The sequence below is a fragment of the Syngnathus scovelli genome, chromosome 1, assembly GCF_024217435.2.
Source record: "Syngnathus scovelli strain Florida chromosome 1, RoL_Ssco_1.2, whole genome shotgun sequence".
In the NCBI taxonomy this organism is placed as follows: Eukaryota; Metazoa; Chordata; class Actinopteri; order Syngnathiformes; family Syngnathidae; genus Syngnathus; species Syngnathus scovelli.
In genome coordinates, this window is record NC_090847.1 from 27,384,296 (window position 1) to 27,405,977 (window position 21,682).

The 21,682-nt window shown below is 41.6% G+C and overlaps 1 protein-coding gene across 4 annotated transcripts in view; it reads right to left on the reverse strand.

Annotated features, from left to right (window-relative positions):
- Positions 1 to 21,682, reverse strand: part of LOC125976261 (tudor domain-containing protein 5-like) — a 125,743-nt gene that overhangs the window by 47,600 nt on the left and 56,461 nt on the right. For 2 of the 4 annotated variants that reach the window (XM_049732382.2, XM_049732409.2), the window contains 5 exons: positions 10,428 to 10,481; positions 6,710 to 6,792; positions 6,355 to 6,561; positions 5,490 to 5,583; positions 2,764 to 2,906 (listed from right to left, as the gene is read on the reverse strand). Coding sequence is in view for 1 of the 4 variants with exons in the window: in XM_049732336.2 (XP_049588293.1) it covers positions 2,764 to 2,906; positions 10,428 to 10,481 (197 nt within the window). In the remaining 3 variants the exon portion in view is untranslated. The remainder of the gene's footprint in view (positions 1 to 2,763; positions 2,907 to 5,489; positions 5,584 to 6,354; positions 6,562 to 6,709; positions 6,793 to 10,427; positions 10,482 to 21,682) is intronic. The other 2 variants (XM_049732390.2, XM_049732336.2) reach the window with 2 other exon arrangements.

The window sequence follows — 21,682 nt, forward strand, 5'->3', positions numbered from 1 at the left end:
AGGAGATCTCAGCAAACAGCGCATTTTCACAGCATCAAGTTTTTATTAAAGTGTTAACCAACATGAACTGGCACCGGGCTTTTTGTTTGCGATGCCGCAGGAGTGCACTTTGATTCACAGCCAAGTCCTGATTGGGTCTGACCCAACGCAGCGCACATTTGCCCATCTGGACTTTTTCTTCTTGCCTTCATGCCTGAGGCTTGATTTGTTTTGGGTTCATGTTTTTCGTCCAATTTCCTCCTAAATACGAGCGCATGAAAGAAAAACGGCAATGTGGCCTGAAGAGCACGGCCAGGTCAGCTTGGCCAACACGGCTAAACATATGCAGAAAAGTTAAAAAAAAAAAAAAAAAACTGGAGGAATATTGACTTTGTCCTCTGAGTGGAGACAAGGGGAAACCTGAATAACATACCAAGTAAGGAATTACTGTCAACATTGAGGACAATACTGCATTATAATCAAATAACAGAGTCGTTTGTGACCTACAACATTCAAATACGCAAGTGGATGAAAGCATTCATTAGCAAAAGAGTGGCTTTGCCTTTCCAAGCCACTTCCTGGAACTCCGTCCAATAAAGTCAATCTGGTATGGAGATAATAATGTTAAGAGGCACGAAGCTAAGACACTGTTTGCTAGCAGAGGCAAGACAGCTGTGTTTAATTAATAGCAAGTCTGAAGCAGGGCTAACGTTAGCTTACAAAGCGTAGCTAAAGTTGGTCTCCTGTATAGCAAAGGGTTAACATTAGCTTGCAGAGCATGGCTAATGTTAGCTTGCAGAGCGTAGCTAAAGTGTGGTATGGAGATAATAATGTTAAGAGAAACTATGCTAAGACATTGTTTGCTAGCAGAGGCGGGACAGGTGTGTTTAATTAATAGCAAGTCTGAAACCCGCCTCCCGTATAGCAGCAGTCGGAGGGCTAATGTTAGCTTGCAGAGCATGGCTAATGTTAGCTTGCAGAGCGTAGCTAAAGTGCGGTATGATGATAATAATGTTAAGAGAAACTATGCTAAGACATTGTTTGCTAGCAGAGGCGGGACAGCTGTGTTTAATTAATAGCAAGTCCGAAGCAGGGCTAATGTTAGCTTGCAAAGCGTAGCTAAAGTTGGCCTCGCGTAACCTCCTCGTGCTACTTTGAACAAGCGAGCGACGGAGGATTCCAGTCGCTGAACAATGACTAAACACAAACCACATTCAGCAAAGCTCCAGGCTTGTTCCATATGATCATCAAGTGGAAAGTTCATGCTGGAGTCCATTTGCGTGCTGCACTTTTCTAGCCAATCACCATTTTGGGAAATTGTAGTTGACTAACTTCCAATCCATGTAACACGAGTGCGGGGTCATGACTCTCTTCAGTACTATAATTAAAAAAAAAAATACGAGAAGCGGGATTGTTTTGCAATAACGTAGCGACACTTCTATCAATTGTGTGATGATTGTGAGTAGCAATGTGCCAAGTGGCTTTTTTAAAAAAACACAGGAAGAGCACTTCAAATACTTCATAACAAATAAATTCACACACAAAAAAAAACAATTGACTGGGCACATGACCTCTTCTGCTGCCTACACTGCTCTTCTCAATAGGAACACCGGGGAACTATTTTTGAAAAGAAAAAAAAACGCTGATTAAAACTAAAATCGGGATGCTGATTCCAAAAGTTATTTCTCAGCAGGTGAGCAGCTAGCTAAGAAAGACTCGGTGACAATCGAAGCTCACTTAGGCGACGGCGGTTGTGTCATCTTCAGAAACCGTGTCCGATTCCATACAGTTCGTTTTAACGTCAGTGGTAACAAAAAGTTATCTCAAGGCATATTGGAACAGCTCCTTCGAGATGACGCGCAGGAGGAATGGCAGACATATTGACATCAAATGACCAGGTTGTCATAGCGGTGAGGAGGCGGTGGCGGCGTTGGCGTGTCGGAACATGCTGATTCAAACGTGTCATATGAGCAAACACATCAGTATGGCACACGTGTGTCATACAAAGCGGCGCCAACGTGACCGTCGACTACTTTTGCAAGTAAAGCAGCCAAGATGAGAACAAACACCATTTTGTGTATGTGTGTGTGTGTGTGTGTGCGCGAAACCATTTCAACCCGGGCTCATGGGGCCAATGCACCGACTCGGAGCGAAGAAGCGGCGTGATGGATTCGCAGGCACGCCGCATTTATCTCTATTACTTCCTGCTACGCTCGCCATCGAAATTCTACAGGCGGAAGCCGGGGGATTTTGCAGCGGGACGCTGGCGTCAGATGTTCAATGCTTTCTCTAACTTGGTTATCCTTTCAAGGCAAAAAAAGAAGGGAGGGTGGGAGTTGCTCTTCGAACCTGCTTTTTCAAAAAAAAAAAAAAAAAACGCACACCGGCAAGATGTTTGCAAATCTGCTGATGCAAGTCTGTTGCAATTTAAACCCCGCCTGCTTCAATAATAACTCGAGGTGACACACTCTTGTACAACTTGAGTCATTTTTCGTGGGTAGAATTGTAATCGTTGCGGATTGGATATAAATCCACGTGTGTACGATGATTTGCAATTCGCCCGCTTCAAACTCACATACCGAGTCAAAAAATATGTCTGATAGGAAAATAGCAATTTTGTTTTGCCATTCAATTTGAATAGCAATGTTCTATCAGGAGTTTGAGATTTTATCTGCATATTTTTATAATTCTAATTGTTTATAGTTTGGTATCAACATTCATTGGAATATAATCGTAAATAGTCATGAAAGAGCCCTTTCAAGTTTCCAAACAAACAACACTTACCCGAGATGGTTGCACCAGCTGGTGTTTTGACACGGGCACGTGGACGTCTCGGCCGGGTGACCTCTGAACCCTCGTGACCTGACCGGGGTCGTCTGATGACTCTCCTTGGGAGCCACAAGGAGGAGGAGGCGGAGGAGGCAAAGCTGTTTAGGAAAGAAAGGTCAAGTTAACTACAGGAATGAATAAGATGATGATAATAATGGAGGATAATTCATTGAAAATCCATATATATATATATATATATATATATATATATATATATATATATATATATATATATATATATATATATATATATATATATATTTATATATAAATAAATGGATACATGCATACATGCGTATATACAGAGAAACAAATCATCCATCCATTTTCTCATTGTTTATCAAGGCAGACGTGGAACCATGCTGCCACATATGAAAATGATTTTTCCTTTTAAAATGTACAAACGTTGGGCCTTCAAGCAAAACAATCCTGGACAGGAGGTGGTGAGCAATACGGAAAAAAAAAAAAAAAAAACAACAAGGAGGGAGATAAGGTTGGACAAGGCAGACCACGCAATGGCCACAGGAGAGATGACAGATAACCGTTGCGTGCGCTGTGTTTTGTGTGCGTGTGCGTGTGGAGATAAGGAGGGAACGATAAAGTGTTCTGACAGCATCGCACATTCATTGCGGCGGCTGACATAAGTGGCACAAGCGGTACGAAAATGAGATGAAGTGGGCGGCGCTGACACCTGTTGCCACGGAACAAGCGACGCAAAAACAAGTACGTGCGTGTCGCCGTGCGTGCGTGCGCGGGATCTGTCATTAGCATAAATGCATCAGATGAAGTTAAACGCTTTCCAGATTGCTTTCCGCGTCCGCTTCCAACTCCTCACGAAGACCCGGGTTGAGATGTGACGGTCGTCATGGAAACGGGAGGCTGCGACGGTGACAGGCGGGTGGCAAACAACAAGTGGCAAGCGCCATTTCCAACCGTTGAGCTACCGCTGGTTTTGCAATACGGCGTCGACGCGCAATTGATTGGATAAGCACAAGTGTCAGAAGAAGCGCAGTCCCGTGGCTGCACGGGGTCAATTTCAACTCCACGTAATCTGGTTACTGATGATTAGATTAACCGCCTTGACAAGAGGGAACCTGTGAGACAGATCTATTTTAACCTCTGGCGTCAAAAGGCAAAAAGTCTGCATGGCTCAATTTAGGCATCCCTTGATGCTGCGCGTTCCAAAGTTTCTGAGTTGCGGACCCGTTTTAGCCATTTATTGAACCGGAAAAACAGTTAGACACGTACAAAGTATGTCCTAGCCTAGCTTAGCCTATCCCATGCTATCCTATGCTATTTTATACTATGCTATCTTATGCTATACTAGCCTATGCTATGCTATCCTATGCTGTTATGTTATGCTATGCTATCCTATGCAATACTATTTTATACTATGATCTATCTTATGATATACTAGCCTATGCTATGCTATTTTAATACTATGCTATCTCATGATATACTAGCCTATGCTATGCTATCCTATGCTATACTATGCTGTTATGTTATGTTGTTATGTTATGTTATGTTATGTTATGTTATGTTATGTTATGTTATGCTATGCTACGCTATGCTATGCTCTGCTATGCTATGCTATCATATGCAATGCTATTTTATACTATGCTATCTTATGATATACTAGCCTATGCTATGCTATCCTATGCTATGCTGTTATGTTATGTTGTTATGTTATGTTATGCTATGCTATGCTATCCTATGCTCTGCTATACTATCCTATGCTATGTTATATTATGCTATCCTATGCTATGCTATGCTGTGCTATGCTATCCTATGCTATGTTATGCTATCCTACCCTACCCTACCTTTGCCACATTGCAAACACGTCAGCGTGTTGATGTGCGGACTCGTGCGCACGCCGCACTTTGTTTTTGGAGCTACGTCATATGGCTTGAAATTTTTCTTTGCTCATGGCCTCTGCAACTTTGAGGGGAATTAGATTTATTTTCGTACGCATCTGTTTATCAAAGATAAACAGAGACGTGAGGAAATAAACAGTAAAAGAAACACTTTGGTCCTCGGGGAGGGTGAACACCTGCTTTCATTTGTTTTTTTTTTTGAAGGGGAAGGTGCTGTGTGATCAACACTTTCAAGTTCTACTGGTGCCCCCAAAAGTACGAGAGCCCATTCTTGCACTTTGTTGCTCCTTTATCACCAGGAGTCTTTAACTGCTTTGTAGACTTACTAAAGATAGTTTAAAAAAAAAATCATTCTAGCGTGTTTCTGATGTGTTAACGCGACTTAGCATCACTTGGCTGCACACACACACATACACACACATGGAAAGCAAGCTGTTCCTATTTCTTCACAGGATTGCAAGCAAACTGTTTTGCTTGTGGAACTTCCACCGGGACACAAATGTCCCTCTTTCCTAGCTCTGCCCTCCCCACCCCAACATTAACCCATTGATCGGGAACTAAGCGTTCCCATTAATTGGTTGGATCAGGTCGATTGCCGGTGCACACAGAGCGGAGCGCGCATGCATGTGTGTGTGCTCGAAAAAAAACGGGCCAAGTCATCAACTTGTGACTTAGAGCAAGACAATCCAAGGTGTCGTTTATATTCTTGTTTCAAGTGGCAATCAAAAATCCGCAAGAAGGGGAAAAGTTGAAATAGCGCAGACAACTTAACGTGTGTCGGCAGTTGAAAAGAACATAAGTTCTCACCCTTTTCAAGTTTTCAGCACCAGCCGACCCCCCCCCCCTCCTCTCCCGTGGCGTGCAAACTTCTGGGGAACCAATTTCATGGAAGGTTTGCTTCCTAATGTTGGAAACAGACAAAATATAAAAGTTAAAAACAAACATTTCGATTCGATGCAAGGGGTTAGGTATGATGGAGATACCGAACGTGATGATTGAATTAAGTGACACGCAATTGAACTCTGGGATGTTTCTCTGGGGTGACGCAAGTAGAATGCGGCAAACAAGATTTATAGCGAGCAAAAGGTTTCCCATGACTGCGGGACCCAGCGGCGTATTCCGTAGCAACCTCAGTTGAGATGTGTGATACTTGTGTTTAAGTCCACAAGCATCCACTTGAAAAAAAAAAAAAAAATCAATTTCGAACACTTTTCTCAGGGAATTCAACTGCTGTTGACCAGAGTGGCGCTAATCTCCAGTTCATCCCTGCGGCGTTGGACGGGGCCAGCATGCCTTTATGACCCCTGCCTTGGACACAAAAGGCTCTTTGGGGAAAAAAATCTTCTCACTATATTGGAAGCATACAAATGGAGAATAAGATTTGGAGAAAATAAGAACATTCAGGGCACGACTTAACGGGTCTCGTCCTGCTCGCCATTCATTCGATAATTGGCAATCATTATTGAGTGATAAAGAAGAGTGGTTGGTATGCACTCACTCACTCACTCACTCACTCACTCACTCACTCACTCACTCACTCACTCACTCACTCACTCACTCACTCACTCACTCACTCACTCACTCACTCACTCACTCACTCACTCACTCACTCACTCACTCACTGGCCATATTGTGTAATTAGTCAGTGTGATTTGCGCAACGTGAGCTCCACCTTTCATTTCCCCCACGACCGCTTTAATCCATCACGTCGTGCGTGTGCGTGCCGGTGTGCGTGCGTGAGAGGGCGACGTGGGGCAGAACGTAAGGTGGCGGCGGCGGCGGCCGGCGGCGTGCAGGAAATTGAGCCGAGCCGGCGCTCTCATTTGACGGCAGCATTAAGCAGCTTAGGAGTTCATAATCACGTTGTCCTCCTCGGCCCCTGAAAAGACGAGAAGGGAAGATGGAGACAGCATATGTACGCCAATCCCCCCCCCCCCCCCCCCCCCCCCTTTTGTCTCCTCTATCACTTATCCTCAAAATCAGCGACGGCAAGTCGCACATCATCTGGAATTTCTTTCTTGCCGCACCTTTGTAAAAACAAGCAGATGACAGCCGAGGCATCTCCGGCAGAAGGGAAGGAAGAGGTGTCAGACAGCATGTAATAGCCTCTCTGAAACCGATCTGGAGAGCACCGGGGGGGCAAGCAACAGAAGAATGATCAGCGCAACGGCCGTTACAGAGCAATCACCGCCATTTTTTTTTTTTTCGGGTTGCAACCGAATCTAAAAAATCAAATAAATGTATATATATATATATATATATATATATATATATATATATATATTGTTTTTAATATATATATTTATAATATACATACACACACACATAAATAAATAAATAAAAAAAAAAAAAATATATATATATATATATATATATATATATATAAAAAAACTTGTTGGCCTGCAGCCTTTCAGCGACTAGAAGACGCAATCAAAGCAGACATGAAGAAAAGGAGCAAAATGGAAAGGAGCCGGTTGAAACCATGGCGACATAATGGCACACAATACAAAAGCTTCCGCTTGCTTTTTTTTTTTCCCCCTTTCTTTTTAAACATCCCACTAAATATGCCAATTTTCTAGCAATTGTCGTGCATGACTTTTGAGAAGCAGACTAAACTGGCAAGCCGGCAGTCTGTTCCTGTTGTCAGCTGTGAAGATTTTTAAGAAAAATTAAAAATACGAAGGCCGCTTTTTATTTTTTTTGGAGTCAGCTCGACACAGTTTTGAGGCAGGTAAAGTGCACGGTGACAACAACACATGTCAGCTTGCCGCGTTGACATAATTACAAGCGATGTTTTGTTGTGGAGTCACGGCGGCATGATGGCATATGAAAGGAACCGGCAAGATACAACATTGTCTTCTTTTAGGCAGGTTGTTTTTTTTTTTTTTTTGCTTCCTGCTCCCCTTTCACTTTGAGTTGATGCCAAAGTTACTTTGACAAAGTTCTTATTGTGAGTATTACGTCATAAAAACTCAACAAAAAAAATACCATTTAAAAACATTTGCTCAATTAGGCCATCAACAAATTAGAGGGAAAATAATTTTTGGGAAGGGTTAGGGTTAATCGTTTTGAAATAATAAAATAATTTTGATTTCTAATTTTGAAATAATAATAAAATCATTTTAAAAATCTGAAATTTGAAACTAACTGCCAGCAGTGAAAACAACAATGATCCAATTCAAGTTAGTTTGAATTAATTTGGGGAACAAGCATGTTGTTTGGAGTTTTTGTGAACTCGAATGACCTTGCTGTGCTGCTTTCGGTCGAAAATGTTTCCGTAGCTTCATGTAGGTCTTGCTAGTGGCACCTGAATTAGTGAAGACCTTTCTTGGTGGTTCTTGGGATAAAAAGTGGAAACGAGAAAGTGGAATGAGGCTCCACTTGGCAGAAAATGAGCATGTTGACATCTCGAGGACTTGCAAACTATTCGGGACTGAACACACCGGCAATCTTCACCTTCCTGAGCTGATGTGGAATGTGCAGAAGGCAAATAAAAAGAGAAACACATGAAAGAAGGTGAAAGGAAAAGGTGAGAGGTGGCGAGGAGCGAAGGCTCATTAAGTGAAGAAAAAGTCAGCGGCAGGAAGCATTTTGGAAGAGAGAATCCCAAATCAAAAGCCTGTCGTGGTGACCTTTTGGACGGCCTCCCTCGAGAGACGAACACGGAGCCTCGGGGAGCAACGTAAACACGCACATATAAAAAGCCCGGCAGGACTTTTTTTTTTTTTTTTCTTATCCTCATGTTTCTGTGACTATCACACTTTCACTGCTTCTGCCATCATAAAAAAATATATTATGGTCCTCACTTTTCAAGGACAATATGCTCCAAAAGTCCATTCGACCTTCTCGGCTCCACTATATTAAATAATAGTATCACTCAACGAGCGACACATTGATATCACACATATTTCCTCCATTTTTTTTTTTTTTGGTATAGTGCATTCTAATCAGGAAAAAGTAGACTCCATATTCCCGCATTTAACAAAAAACACCACGTCATTAAATACAATCAAAGTATTTTATGATTCATAACTCTCCGTCTTCTGTTCGCTCAGCTCATCAGTACGGCACTAATATCAATTGTTCTACGCGGAGGATAAATAATAGATGATTGTTTGTCCGACTCTACGTGCGGTTTTTGCACAGCAAGAAAGATGCTAATTAGCATTAGCATGAGGGTAGTTGGGGTTGTTTTATATACACACGGTTTTAGTCTCAGTTCAGAAACTAAAACAAGCAGCAATGGGTGTCGAGAGAGTGTCACTTCAAAAGCTTGAGGAAATAATCTAAAATAGGAAAAATGCTACGATGATGAGAATATACGCAAAATTAAAAATGCATCCCTGTGGTTGTAGATCAAACAACTTTCAGGCTGCCAGCCTCGGCGTGTGGGGGGAAAAAAAAAAAACCCAGATCTTGTTATCTCGTGGTCCAAAAATAATCAGACTGGCTTTTTGTTTGAGAGGAAGGTGCACAGCGGGAAACAAAAAATAAAACAAAGGAGCACTTTGCCAGATCATAAGAGATCATTCACTACTTTGGAGGGATTTGTTTCATGTAAATACGCGGGCCATAAAACCGTGTGAAGACCGCCAGTCGAAAATGAAGTCACGTGACCTCGCTTTTCTCTGCTTCCGTATTAACGCACCAGGCAACCTCACTTTGACCAACATGGAAAGTTTCTAGAAAGATGTTTACCCCTCAAGCCACATTTGGGAATCCTTTGAGAAAAAAAAAAAAAAAAAAGCACCTTTGATTGTGGGCATAAAACGATATGGCAAACATGAGAATTTGCGGCGGGCTGAGGGAATGAAAAGGATTTGTGTCAGGATTATCCAATCTCGGCGTGATTATCCAGGAGGGGGAAAATGAACACGTAGCTGGGAGCAGGTAGCGAGCGCTGTGTGTGGGTGCAGCTTGCGCTTGTGTGGACTGATTGCGATAATTAGCATGAGAATTCAACCATCACCGCAACACTGCAGTGAGCTGGAAGAAGAGATCATATCAAAAGAACAATAATAATAATTAAAGCCGTCAGCAGCCACCTTGACTTTTTATTTTTTTTAAAACAAATCCTTGAAATGGATTTTACACGCAAGTTGTAATTTGTAACTTGGTTTCAGCAAGAACGGTTTCCGACCAAAAAGTGGAGAAAATGTGCGTGTAGTGAAAACAAAGGTAAAACAGAATAGTGACTTTGGCATTAATTTTTTTTGTTTTACTATAAAACTGTCAAAATATATTTCTAACTCTTAAATGTGCCACAAAAACATTCTGGTACTTTTGTAATATTGATTGTTAGCGTTATTTTTTTTATATAATAACCTAAACACCTATGCTAATATCCGTTAGCCTGGCTATGGTGTTTTGCATTATATGTTAGCATTAAGCTAGCGGACATCGCGAGACAAAATTGTCACATTTAAGCCTCTGTGGCATAGTTAATGTGACTCAGGATTATCTTAGTTTATATTTCAGCAAAAAAGAAGAAAATTCGAAAATAAAAAATAAAAAATAAAAGATTTCATATTGTTATCATGGCTACAAGCTAAGACAAAAAAACATTTTCAGCCTCACGAATGATGTGAATTTAGTTCTGATTGTAATTGATGCATTCATCTTCCTTCACAATTTATTTTTGAAATGCCTTCCAATTTCGCTTCTCGGGAATCCATTAGAAGACAGGAAGCAGTTGTTAAGCTCTTGTGTTGTACAGAAAACAGGTGGATTCTGAGAAGAACTCACCTGCTTCACTTCTCGCCAGCGTCGAGGGTTGCAACGTCGCATCTGCTCTGCCACCTGCGCGTGGAAGGAGACAAAAAAGGACAACCACAGAGAAAGTAAATATGATCGAAAAAGGGATAAAAGGAGAACAAAATGGAACAAACTGATAAAAAGCACAAGCATAATGAGAACACAAAAATGACCACAAAAAAAAAAAAAAAGATTATTTGCAACACGTAATTAAATGGAGGCATTCACAAAAGAGTCGGCTTTTGTGAAAGCGTTGCGGCCAGATAATAGGAGACATTTTTATTAATTCCCATGGGTCTCTTTTAGGCACTTGGTATTCAGGGATGTCGTTATCCCAAAATCTACAAAAGCTCTTATCAGCTGCCCTAATGTGTGTGTGTGTGTGTGTGTGTGTGTGTGTGTAAGAAAGAGACAAGCAATCTCTGCTCCACATTGTGAAGCTCCTCTATTCCTCAGTTTTTGGAGATGAAGCTAAATGATGCACAAGAAGAAAGAACACAAAGGCATTCGAATGGCACGTTTCACCCAAAGTGACCTTCAGCCTCATGCTCGCTATCAAAATGTGCTCTTAGAAATTAGCCACCCCCTCCCTTCCTCCCTCCCTCCCTCCCTTCCTCCCACTCCTCCCCCTTGAGATGTTCAATGTCAGAACATTCATTACAGGGCTCAATGGGGCACATCTCTTTCATTTAGGGCTCCATAACGTGTCGCACCGGGGTTTCGTCATTATCTGAAAGGACACCGTCGCGACAGTGTTTGGATTTGGGGAGGAAGTGGTCTACCCGCGAAGGCTTTTCCTGTCATCCCCAGAGAAAATTAGATTTACACAAGACTTACACAGCTTCAGGTCCTTCACGTAAAAGTCTTTGGAATTATCCACGATGAATACATTGTGCTCTCGGGAGATTGTGAACGGCGCAAAAACACACACTCAGTCAAGGTGACGGATAGTACGGTATAAAAAGTGAGGATGGCGACGCCCAATCAGAACTAACCTGGGAACCATCCGGTCCATATTAGCCTAATTAGCCAAATAGTACACCTCTTTAAATAATTTTAACATCAATTCTACACAGTCACGAGAGTACGCAAATAGCTAACGACACGCCCTTATGTGCTCGTTATGAGCAGCGCGATTAGTTAGCGGCTAATGCTAGCCGGCTAATGCGGCTAACTGAGACAAAACCAAATGAACATTCATTCAATGTTGAACAGAGGCTGAGATGTACCGAAGTTAAATTCCTTGTTTGGCATGCTCAAACATGGCCAATAAAATTCTTGAAAAAATTCTCGAGGTACGTAAGAAGTGGAAATTAAATGTCCGCAACAATAGCGGACGACTTGCTATGTTATATAATTTTCATATGACATGATATATCGTGTTGGAATATAAGTATTTTTTTTTTTGTTTTGTTTACAAATTCATCAAAAATACTTTCACACTCTCCGTTCCACTTCAAATCCAGACAGCGTACAGGAGAGTTTTCCCCGAAAATAAAAAGCGAGCTGCAGACAAAAGTAATAAAAAGGCCCAGTCAATAGCCGGCCCAACTATTTGTCTTTGCGGAACCGATATGTCCTCCCTCGGTTCGGACGTATGAAAGCCCGCAAGCGATGGCGGCTTTATTGAAACTCTGCAGACTTTGGCCTCAGTTGTCACTCCGTAAAGACGGGCTCCAATAAAGGAGCCCCGATATTAGAAAGCGGGGGGGATAGCTGACATTGATCAATAACGTTCATATGGGCTGCGAGACGATTTACTGCGACGGCGAATATAGTGCATGGGGTGGATGTGATTCTGACTTTTTTTTCTTCGACATTTTAAAATATTTGGGTATGCATTTTAGAAAGCAAAAGGTTTATTGTGAAAAATAGTTTTGGCGACAAAGTGTAAATAAATGATGGTGGCGGAGCCAATGCTGAGATGTTTGCCGTCTGTGTGGCCTCTCAGGGAGCCTTGTGTTGCAAACCTCTTACTGGGAGCTTTTAACCAGAACAAGGTGCAAATGGAGGGCCCCTTGTTTGGGCAAATGGAAAGAGTTGGGGGGCGGGGGGGGGGGGGGGGGGGGTCTTTTGTGCCTTAAAAGCACGAGGAGCTGCTCCAAGTGCTCCACCACAGGAAATACTTATTTTACATGTTGGGAAGGGGGGGAAAAAAAATCTCCAAACTCAAGGAGTTCATCTACTGATTGTCATCAGTTGAAGTTCAAGGCCGTTTAGAAATTCAAATTGTTTTGTTTTTTATGCACAAAGAAGCTTTGTGATGGGAAATGAAGGAGAATGTCCTTGTCATGTCATGATGTTGCGATTAGAGACAGTTTTAAATTTTTGGGGAATTTTCACTCAATAACACATTACAGTTAAATGTTTACATTTTTTTATTTATTTATTGCATTTAATTTGAAATTAATCATCTGGTTATTGGACTATAATCAGCATTGATTAGAGACAGTTTTAAATTTTTGGGGAATTTTCACTCAATAACACATTACAGTTAAATTTTATTTATTTATTGCATTTAATTTTAAATTAATCATTGGTTATTGGACTATAATCAGCATCGATTAGAGGCAGTTTTAAATTTTGGGGGAATTTTCACTCAACACATTACAGTTAAATGTTTACATTTTTTTATTTATTTATTGCATTTAATTTCAAATTAATCATCTGGTAATTGGACTATAATCAGCATCGATTAGAGACAGTTTTAAAATGTTTCTGAATTGTCACTCAATAACACATTACAGTTAAATGTTAAATTTTTTTATTTATTTATTGCATTTAATTTCAAATTAATCATCTGGTTATTGGACTATAATCAGCATTAAAAGTCTATACAGGTGAGTCCCTAGTTTCAACCAGCTTGTGTCATAACGTCTTTTTTTAATTTTTTTTTTTAAAATGTGTGTTCCGACAAAGCGATCTAACACCAGGAAGAACATTTGGCTCAAGAATGCCACGACAGTCCAGAGAATCCAGATTCCAGACACAATGTTTTTCTTTTCCGGCTTCCCATTTGTGTCGGTAAACATAGACCAGTCCAGCGCAACTTTTCTGACTCCTTTCTCAGTCCATGTTTATTTTCTTCCGAGGTCGGGAAATTGAGATGGGCAAACGCTGACGGTTGCCCTTGTTGCGAGCCGGCAGAACAAAGTGGACGACACGAGGAGGAGGACTAGCAGACAGCAAGCGGATGATGAATAATGGAAGAGTGATGCCCTGTGACCTCGCCACCTCTTTTTTTTTTTTTTTTTTTGTCTGATCAGAATTCTAACAGCAAGTCGGCGCGGCGACAGTCGGGTTTCTCCCGATGTGGCGACGGGGGCCACTCGCCATGACAGGCGAAGGGGGGGGAGGGCACATCTTGGAATGAACCACATGACCTTGGCTTTGCTTCTTATGAAAAAAAAAAAAATGCACATGCTAATGGAAAATTGTAAAAAATGTATAACGTGTCCATGTCCTGTTATAACATTCTCCCGTAATGCGCTTTTACGTCCCATCCTCGGCGACCCTCATCAGCCGTTTGATGTGACACATCTTTCCCGCACGGCAACATCCCTCGGATTGCGCAATAATAGCCTTTGTGAGACCCTCAGATTTCCGAGGGCAGGCCTGGCTATGAATGCTCATGCGGCGCTGCATTATTTGCGAGGGAAGGGAAAAAAAGGTGCTCTTTGCCTGCCCTTTTCTCTCTGATGCCGAGCATGAATGTTGGATGCGACGGCAGACTGTCCGCTATTTGATTGGCTCCGCCCCCCTAAGCAGCTTCCTTCAAAAGTCTCACGGGGGCGTTAAGGGGGGGATGGAGCGTGGCGGGAAAAGACATGTTGAGGATCTCGTGGCTGAAACGCCGACGCTTGTTCTATTACCTGCGACGGGGGCAGGGGAGATCAAACAGGAAGTCACGGCGGGATAACAGGAAGCTCATGCTAACAGGCAAGTTAGGAGAAAAGAACGCTTGAATTGAATTCTACTGGAGTGCTGCATGTTGAGTGGTCTTGAGGTTTACCTAAGGTAATGGCCAGTTCATGGTCACTATAACAAATGTGAAATCGGAAAAAAATCGATTTCGATTAACTGAATTATTTTAAAATTGCTTCGACTCGTGTACCGAGATACATATCACGTGGATTTAATTAATGGGATGTACAACAGATCTTAATCGTTTCGACGCTGCTGATGAGATGTTGTTATTAAATTTAATTAGCATAGATAGTTTCTGCTGCTTTGGAGAGAATATTAGTACTACCGAATCAAAGCGTTACATTTTAACGTTGTTTTTAATATATTCATGTGTTTAAAAAGGCTGGTTAATTAATCACAAAAAATAATTAAGCTATTAAAAAAAAAAAAAATCAAAAATTAATCAAAGTCTGCATTCTAAAACGACGCAGAACTTTTGCCAGCACACAATGTCCCGGGCACATCAATTACACTGACGCAGACGCCAAAATGGTGGAATCGGATAAAACCGCCTGGCTCGGACTGATGGGAAGCAAATTTCATTTCGACGATCTGATGGAAGCCTTGATAAAAGCCTACTTGGGGCCAAATTGCGCAGAAATGCAATATGAAAAATAATACCATACGACTCGTTGCACGGAACATTTCATGGCGACGTCACAAAAGCAACTAAAAAAAACTATACGTACGCACACATTGATCGACTAATGGGCCAAGGGGAAGCGTTCACCCTCATGTGCCACACTGACCAGATCAAAGTGCAGAATATCGGATCCTCTTAACACCAAACTGTTTGATTTGGACTGGTGGCCATTTATTTCATCTGCACTCCACCGAGTCTAATTGAATCAACTGCGATGTCACAGGTTCGAATCTCTCACCTCGGGTTCCTTCCAGCCCGACGATCTACAAACGTGTTCTGGCTCTTTTAATGGCGGCCCTTCATGTCCAACGTGGGCGATCGCAAGCGCGCGGCCCCAGCAGGGGGGCGACGCCATTTCAGGCCACACTTTTCAAAGAAACCTTTCTCACACCATCAGCCCTCTCAAGCTTTCAAAGCCGTGTCGCTTTTCGGCGCGGTGGCCGCGCGCGGGCTTTTAGCTCACGCCGATGGCCGAGGCGCCGCTTTGCATAGATGAGCCGGATGCTTTTTGCTGGAACCAGACGGGAGTGTTGGAAAAGCGAAAGTTGTCGCAGGGGTGTCGCATCTGCATTCAGAGAGAGCAGAAGCGACACTTTTATTTTTGTCGTGGCCCACGTCGTAGTCTCGGTTACCCTCGGACGGCCGTTGTGACTGTCAACCATGTTTACTTATTATCAGAATTTTTGATTATTATTTTATTTTACTCTACTTTTTATTTTAGTTTTTTATTTTAATTACATTTTTCTCTACTTTTTATTTTTATTTTTTTATTTTAATGACTTTTTTTAATTGTCGCTGTGAAGCTGAATCGACAACCGACAAAAAGCCCAGTCTAAGTACCGACAATTACGCAATTAACAAAACCATGAGCTGACTAAGGAGTTTAATAAACAGAAACATCCAGGCTCTCAAATTTGAGGTGAAATGATGCCACGTGGAACCAACAAATTACACGTGCTATGCTAATACACGCTACGCTAAAACCGTGCTAAGCTAGCGGGGTCCGCGAGCTGCAGTAAAGCAATAACACCTTGTTAGCCAAAGCTAATCTCTGGCGGCACTGTAATGTGGTTACATAATCTTCCAGCTGATTTCCTTTTTTTGCGTCGAAAAACTGTGTCCGCCGAGCCCAGTCGTGTCCGTGATGTTTAAAACTGCTTCCCCCGCAAAGTGCTGACGTTAATGTCAAAAACGTGTTCTTGGGGCCGCGGCGAGCCCGCTAACAAGGTAGCTACGAAGAAAAAAGAGAAGCTGCTTGTTGGCCCACAACCGAGGGCTAAGTGTCTTCTGTCGGTTCATGACGAGGTTACAAAGAGCGGGCCACCCAGAGGAGCAGGTTTTGCTGACGTCCATTTTAGGGTCTCTGTCACACCTTCACTCACGCTTCCCCTGCACTCAACTCAATCCGACGTGTGCTAAGTCAAATTTAGAGGCAGGGCAGCCTCTTATGAATAAATGAGACATGCGAGTGGAGGCAAAGAAAATGTGTGTGAGCTGGTTTCTTGTGGTGACGCACAACACAAAATATTTAACGGAAAGAGAATTACACCTTGTATATTTAACACAACCACTAAGCTTAGCATATCAGGACACTAGACAATTGCTAATGCTAAGTAGCATCTACTGTCTTTATCCTCTGCGGGGAACGACTCATATTAGTGCTGCACTGATGAGCTGAGAGGATTTGTGATATCTCACTGAACAGTTTATACTGCCCCCAGGTGGCCGAGGCAGGCACACCAGAAAGAGCCACACATTAGCTATCCAATTAATGCAGTGTAAAAAAAAATGACATCAGTGTTTTTTTTCCTCATTAAAATAAACTACAACATCAAAATGTAACAATTTATAACAGAATAAACTACAATAGTGTCCGCTAATCGCTACTACAATTAACGCGAACATCTGTCTAGCTAGCTGACAACAATTCAAAACATCCTGGCTTGGCCTTGCTAACTCCTGACCCAAATGCACTGACACGAGCATCAGTAGCCGGCCAACCGCGACTCAGACGGGCCGCCCGCCGTTTTTCCGGGTTGCGGGGGCAGACGCCCAGCTGGGTCTTGCCTACGTGCTCTTCGGAAGATATGAAGCAGCAACAAGAGGAAGGAAACCACCAGAAGAGGATTATGGAGTCATGTGATGCCCCCTTCTCATTATTTCCAAATGAAAATTGACGGCTAACAATTAGTAAGAGATCAATCAGAGCGGCCTTTAATGACTTACATAGTCTGCTTAATTCCATCACTGACAACAACAACAACAACGCAAAACGTGACTTTCCCAAAACCTTCTCTGACTTTCCAGAGGCTTAAGAAAATCTTCCTGTCCTGCGCAAAAATGAAAAACTCCCGAAAAGTATCCGAAATGACAGTGACTTTTTCCTCTTTTTTTTTTCTCTCCAATTTCTTTTCTGAAGGCTATCCAAAGTGGCAGCTCTGTCTTGTCGACAAAAGTTCTTTGATTTTTTTTTTCTCATTTACCTCGCACAGTGATCTTTTATTGGCATCTGTCTGGCATCAAAGTCTCGGTCCACAAAGAGATGTCCAGTCCCTCTCACTTGGCAATGACCTCAAACCCAAGCGGAATCAATGAAGCCTTCCCTCATCAAGCTCTTCTCAAAGGTTAAAGAAGAGGAGCGGCGCTATCTTGGGACTTGGCCCTGGCTTGTCGTGCTTATTGACTAAATTCTTTATTTTATTTTTGATTTCGCGATGACCGGCTGTCCGTATTCATTCGAGCGGGCTTTACACGAAAATAACAAGCGACGAGATGGAAGAGCGAGAACGGAGACAGATAAGCAGACTTGTGGGAGGAAGAGATTAGGTGCATGATAAACAATGACAAAAGCTCTAGAAAAAAAAAAAAAAAAGATGGAGACAAGTGGCACAAAAGGAACGCGTGGAGGATATATTTAACACATCTCGCCGTCTTTGGCTTCCATAGAAATATTGTGGAAAGCTAGAGATGCTAGATTACTTTTCCTCAGAAGTTATCAGGAAAATGGAGAAGAAGCCATTTCTTTTGACTCCAGCTCTGACATCATTTTGACAGCCTTGTCTGACTCCTCCGTCTTTTATAATAACCGCCGCCGCATGGGGTATATTTTGGAGGCGCTCTCTCGGTGAAAAATAAAGTCGGACGCGTTTATCCAACGTGCGACCGGTGGGCGGGGCGGATCTGAAGCGTGCGCGGAGCTTTGAACGAAGTGGAGCGCTCCGGGCGCAGCTGTTCGGCATGACAACCAGGGAGACAGTCTGGACACTTGTTACTTCATTATTTAGGATGGCACATCATCCAGATCGCTCCCCCTCCCACTGGAGCGTGGGCACAATGAAATATTGCTAAATTGTCTTTTTTGTATGAATGGGTACAGCAGATGGAGTCATGCTCACACACATATATACGCTGGTGTCAAATCTGAGGCGCCCGGGCCAGATTCGGGCCACCTCGGCGACAGTGTACGAATGCTAATAATTTTGGCACGCATCTACTTCTACATAATTCTTCCGATTCACATCATTCCAATTTTAATATATTACAAAAATTCATGCCTCTCAGGCTATTACTTTTTCTCATTTTAAAATTCATTGTTTTCCCCGAAAATCAATATTTTCAAAGAAATATTCCGCATTTATTACCAATGAAATATTTAACCAAACTGATTCAGATTGTTGCCATTTGAAATTCAATTACCCTCAGGAACAATTTTCTTGAAAAAAAAAAAAGCTTGATGAATCAAAATTCAACAAACCCTAACCCTAACCCTAACCCATTCAACAAAACCCTTGGTGATGATTTTCAATATACCAACAATAAAAACTTAACATCTCTTGCCACACATATGTAAACCGAACCATGGTCTTAACTGTTTTTTTGGTTTTGTTGCGAGTCTACAATTTCGACTCGATGTGTTGCTTCATTGCTCAAAACTTTCTGGGGTGTAAATAGCAGCCAAAGTTCCCAGAGTAGTAAACTTTTCATTGTTTACATTCCTCCACTCCGTCTCCTCCGTGGCAACCTTAATACTGTCAGCCAGGGAATAATTAACACCAAGGAATTTATGGGAGTCCAGTAAGTGTAAAAAAAAAAAAAAAAAGTGTGCAAACATTAGAAAAAGGGATTTTCTTTTCCCCACCCGCCCAAATTTGGCCGACAGGAGCGAGTCTGGTTCACTCGAGTCTACAGTTAATAATTCAGGTTTTTATCCCCGCTTCTCCGCTGTCGAGTTTTTAGCTACGGGCGCCACAGGAAGTGTTGCGTTTTACTAACTTCTCTGAACAGGAACGTCGTTGAAGGGCATGAGGCCATTCTGACTCACTTCATGCTGTGTTTATTTTTAAGTTGGGCTTAAGTCGACTGTAAAAAAAACACAACTTGCATTTTTTGGGGGCTGAAACAGAAATACGGAAATATGATTTCTTGATATTTAGGGCAACGATGCTAGCGCGACAAATCGAGCGAGATCAAAACAATTTGCTGAGTTGTGTTTACGAAATTTTAAGTTTGGGTCAGTTAGGTCAACTGTTATTTTTTTTGTCGAAAAGACGGGAAAGGGAAATTTCATATGAGCAAAACTTTAAATATTTGGTTGATTGCACGACTAAAAATTTTGCATTCACCCATATTTATTTTGTTGTCATAGACGCAAGAAGAACGGCACAAATTTTTGTAGTTCTCACAAATGTTCAAGGGAGGTCACTAGTGTTCTTTTTTATTTTTTTTAAATCAGGAGTCCTTCAGAAGTCATCATTATTTTTGCTCAACTTTTTTTTAGCGGACAAGTTCAAAATCGCCCGTCTTTTTGTTTTGGACAAAAAAACAAAAACCATGCTGGGCTCCAGGCCACACTGCCGTTGACGTAAGACAAATAATAACATTGACCCTTCCGAGTGTCCTCATTGGGTATTCTCCGCATATTTTCCTTTCCTGGCCCCGAATGTCACTCGCTACGAGAAAAAAAAAAAACCAGGACAGGAATAGTCACCGAGGTCCCGATCGATAAATGTAGAGATAGACTAAGGAGGCTAAAGAAGGATCAGAGAGGGGAATTTGGGGAGATAACTGCTGGAGAGCACCACAGCTCAGCAATCATCCCCCGAACATGACAGCTTGTAGACCCCAGCAATTATTTAGCACGGACAAATCGATAGAGCTGCCTCCAAAAAAGATAGCCATCGGCAGCGGCGCTATCTGGAACGCAAGCTCGCCTCTTTGGAAACAAAACACAAATATCCGAAACAAAACACATTTGCCAGCCATCATGTTGAAGAGCGCCAGGCACCTGAACAAAGATGCTTCCAGAAAAGGCCAGAGCAACAAGCTAACGGTGAAGTGGATTTGCTTGCGAATGTCACACTTGAATGGAACGGGAACAATAAAGAAAAAGAGGACACACAATGGGAAGCGCGTCGGAGGTAAACGAGGGTCTCGGAAGCCTGAGCGACGCGACGCCATCTTGTTGAAAGCACGCCGCGTGAAATGCACGCTTGGTCAATTCATCAACTCACTGCGCCACAGAGTTCGCTTTGGATATTGGCTAATATGACGTGCTAAACGGTGTGTCATCACTGAGCGGCCATCTTGGGATTTTAAGATGTTCTTGGGAAGTTGTCTTGGAGTCAGAGATGACATTTTGTTGTTGTGTTGAGGTACGTTGAAATGAAGGAAAATAAATTTAGAGGAAAAAATCTAGTTACATTCATGACCCCCCCCCAAAAAAAAATCTATCTATCTATCTATCTATCTATCTATCTATCTATCTATCTATCTATCTATCTATCTATCTATCTATCTATCTATCTATCTATCTATCTATCTATAAAACCAACGAGGTCATAAAATGGTTTGTCATTGTAATATATATATATATATACTATATATCCTTAAAAATAATACATATTCAATATATATTTAAATTATATTGAAATTAACACAATCAACGGTTATTCATATTGCAAAGCCCAAAAAAAATATATATATATACTGTATATATCCTTAAAAACAATACATATTCAATATATATTTAAATTATATTGAAATTAACACAATCAACAGTTATTCATATCGCAAAGCCAAAACAAATAAAAAAAAATATATATATACATATCCTTAAAAACAATACATATTCAATATACATTCAAATTATATTGAAATTAACACAATCAACAGTTATTCATATCGTAAAGCCCAATAAAAGAAAAAACAAACTCCCTAACTGTCATTCTGTTTGTTTTACCGAAACACACCGTTGCTTAATATTTGTTCTTACTTTGAATTTTTTGTAGATACTCATACGCCTGAAGTCATATCAACTCATCAAACTTCAAACAGCTCCCGTCTCTTGCGGCAAAGCAAGTTATTGTGTGCTTTGTAACGAACATTATTTGTGCTATTATAAAACCAACGAGGCCATAAAATGGTTTGTCATTGTAATCGAGTTTATTGCTTGCGTTTGTTGAAAAATGTAATGTTAGGAAGACCTTGGAAAAAAATCATCGCAATTGCAATATTGAGCAAAAAAAAAAAAAGATAATTAAATTATTTTCATCATTCGTTCCTGTTGCTTTCAAACTGTCAAAACGAAACGCATTAGCGTAGCATTTAACGTTAGCGAAGCCTTACGAAGGCCGGCGCC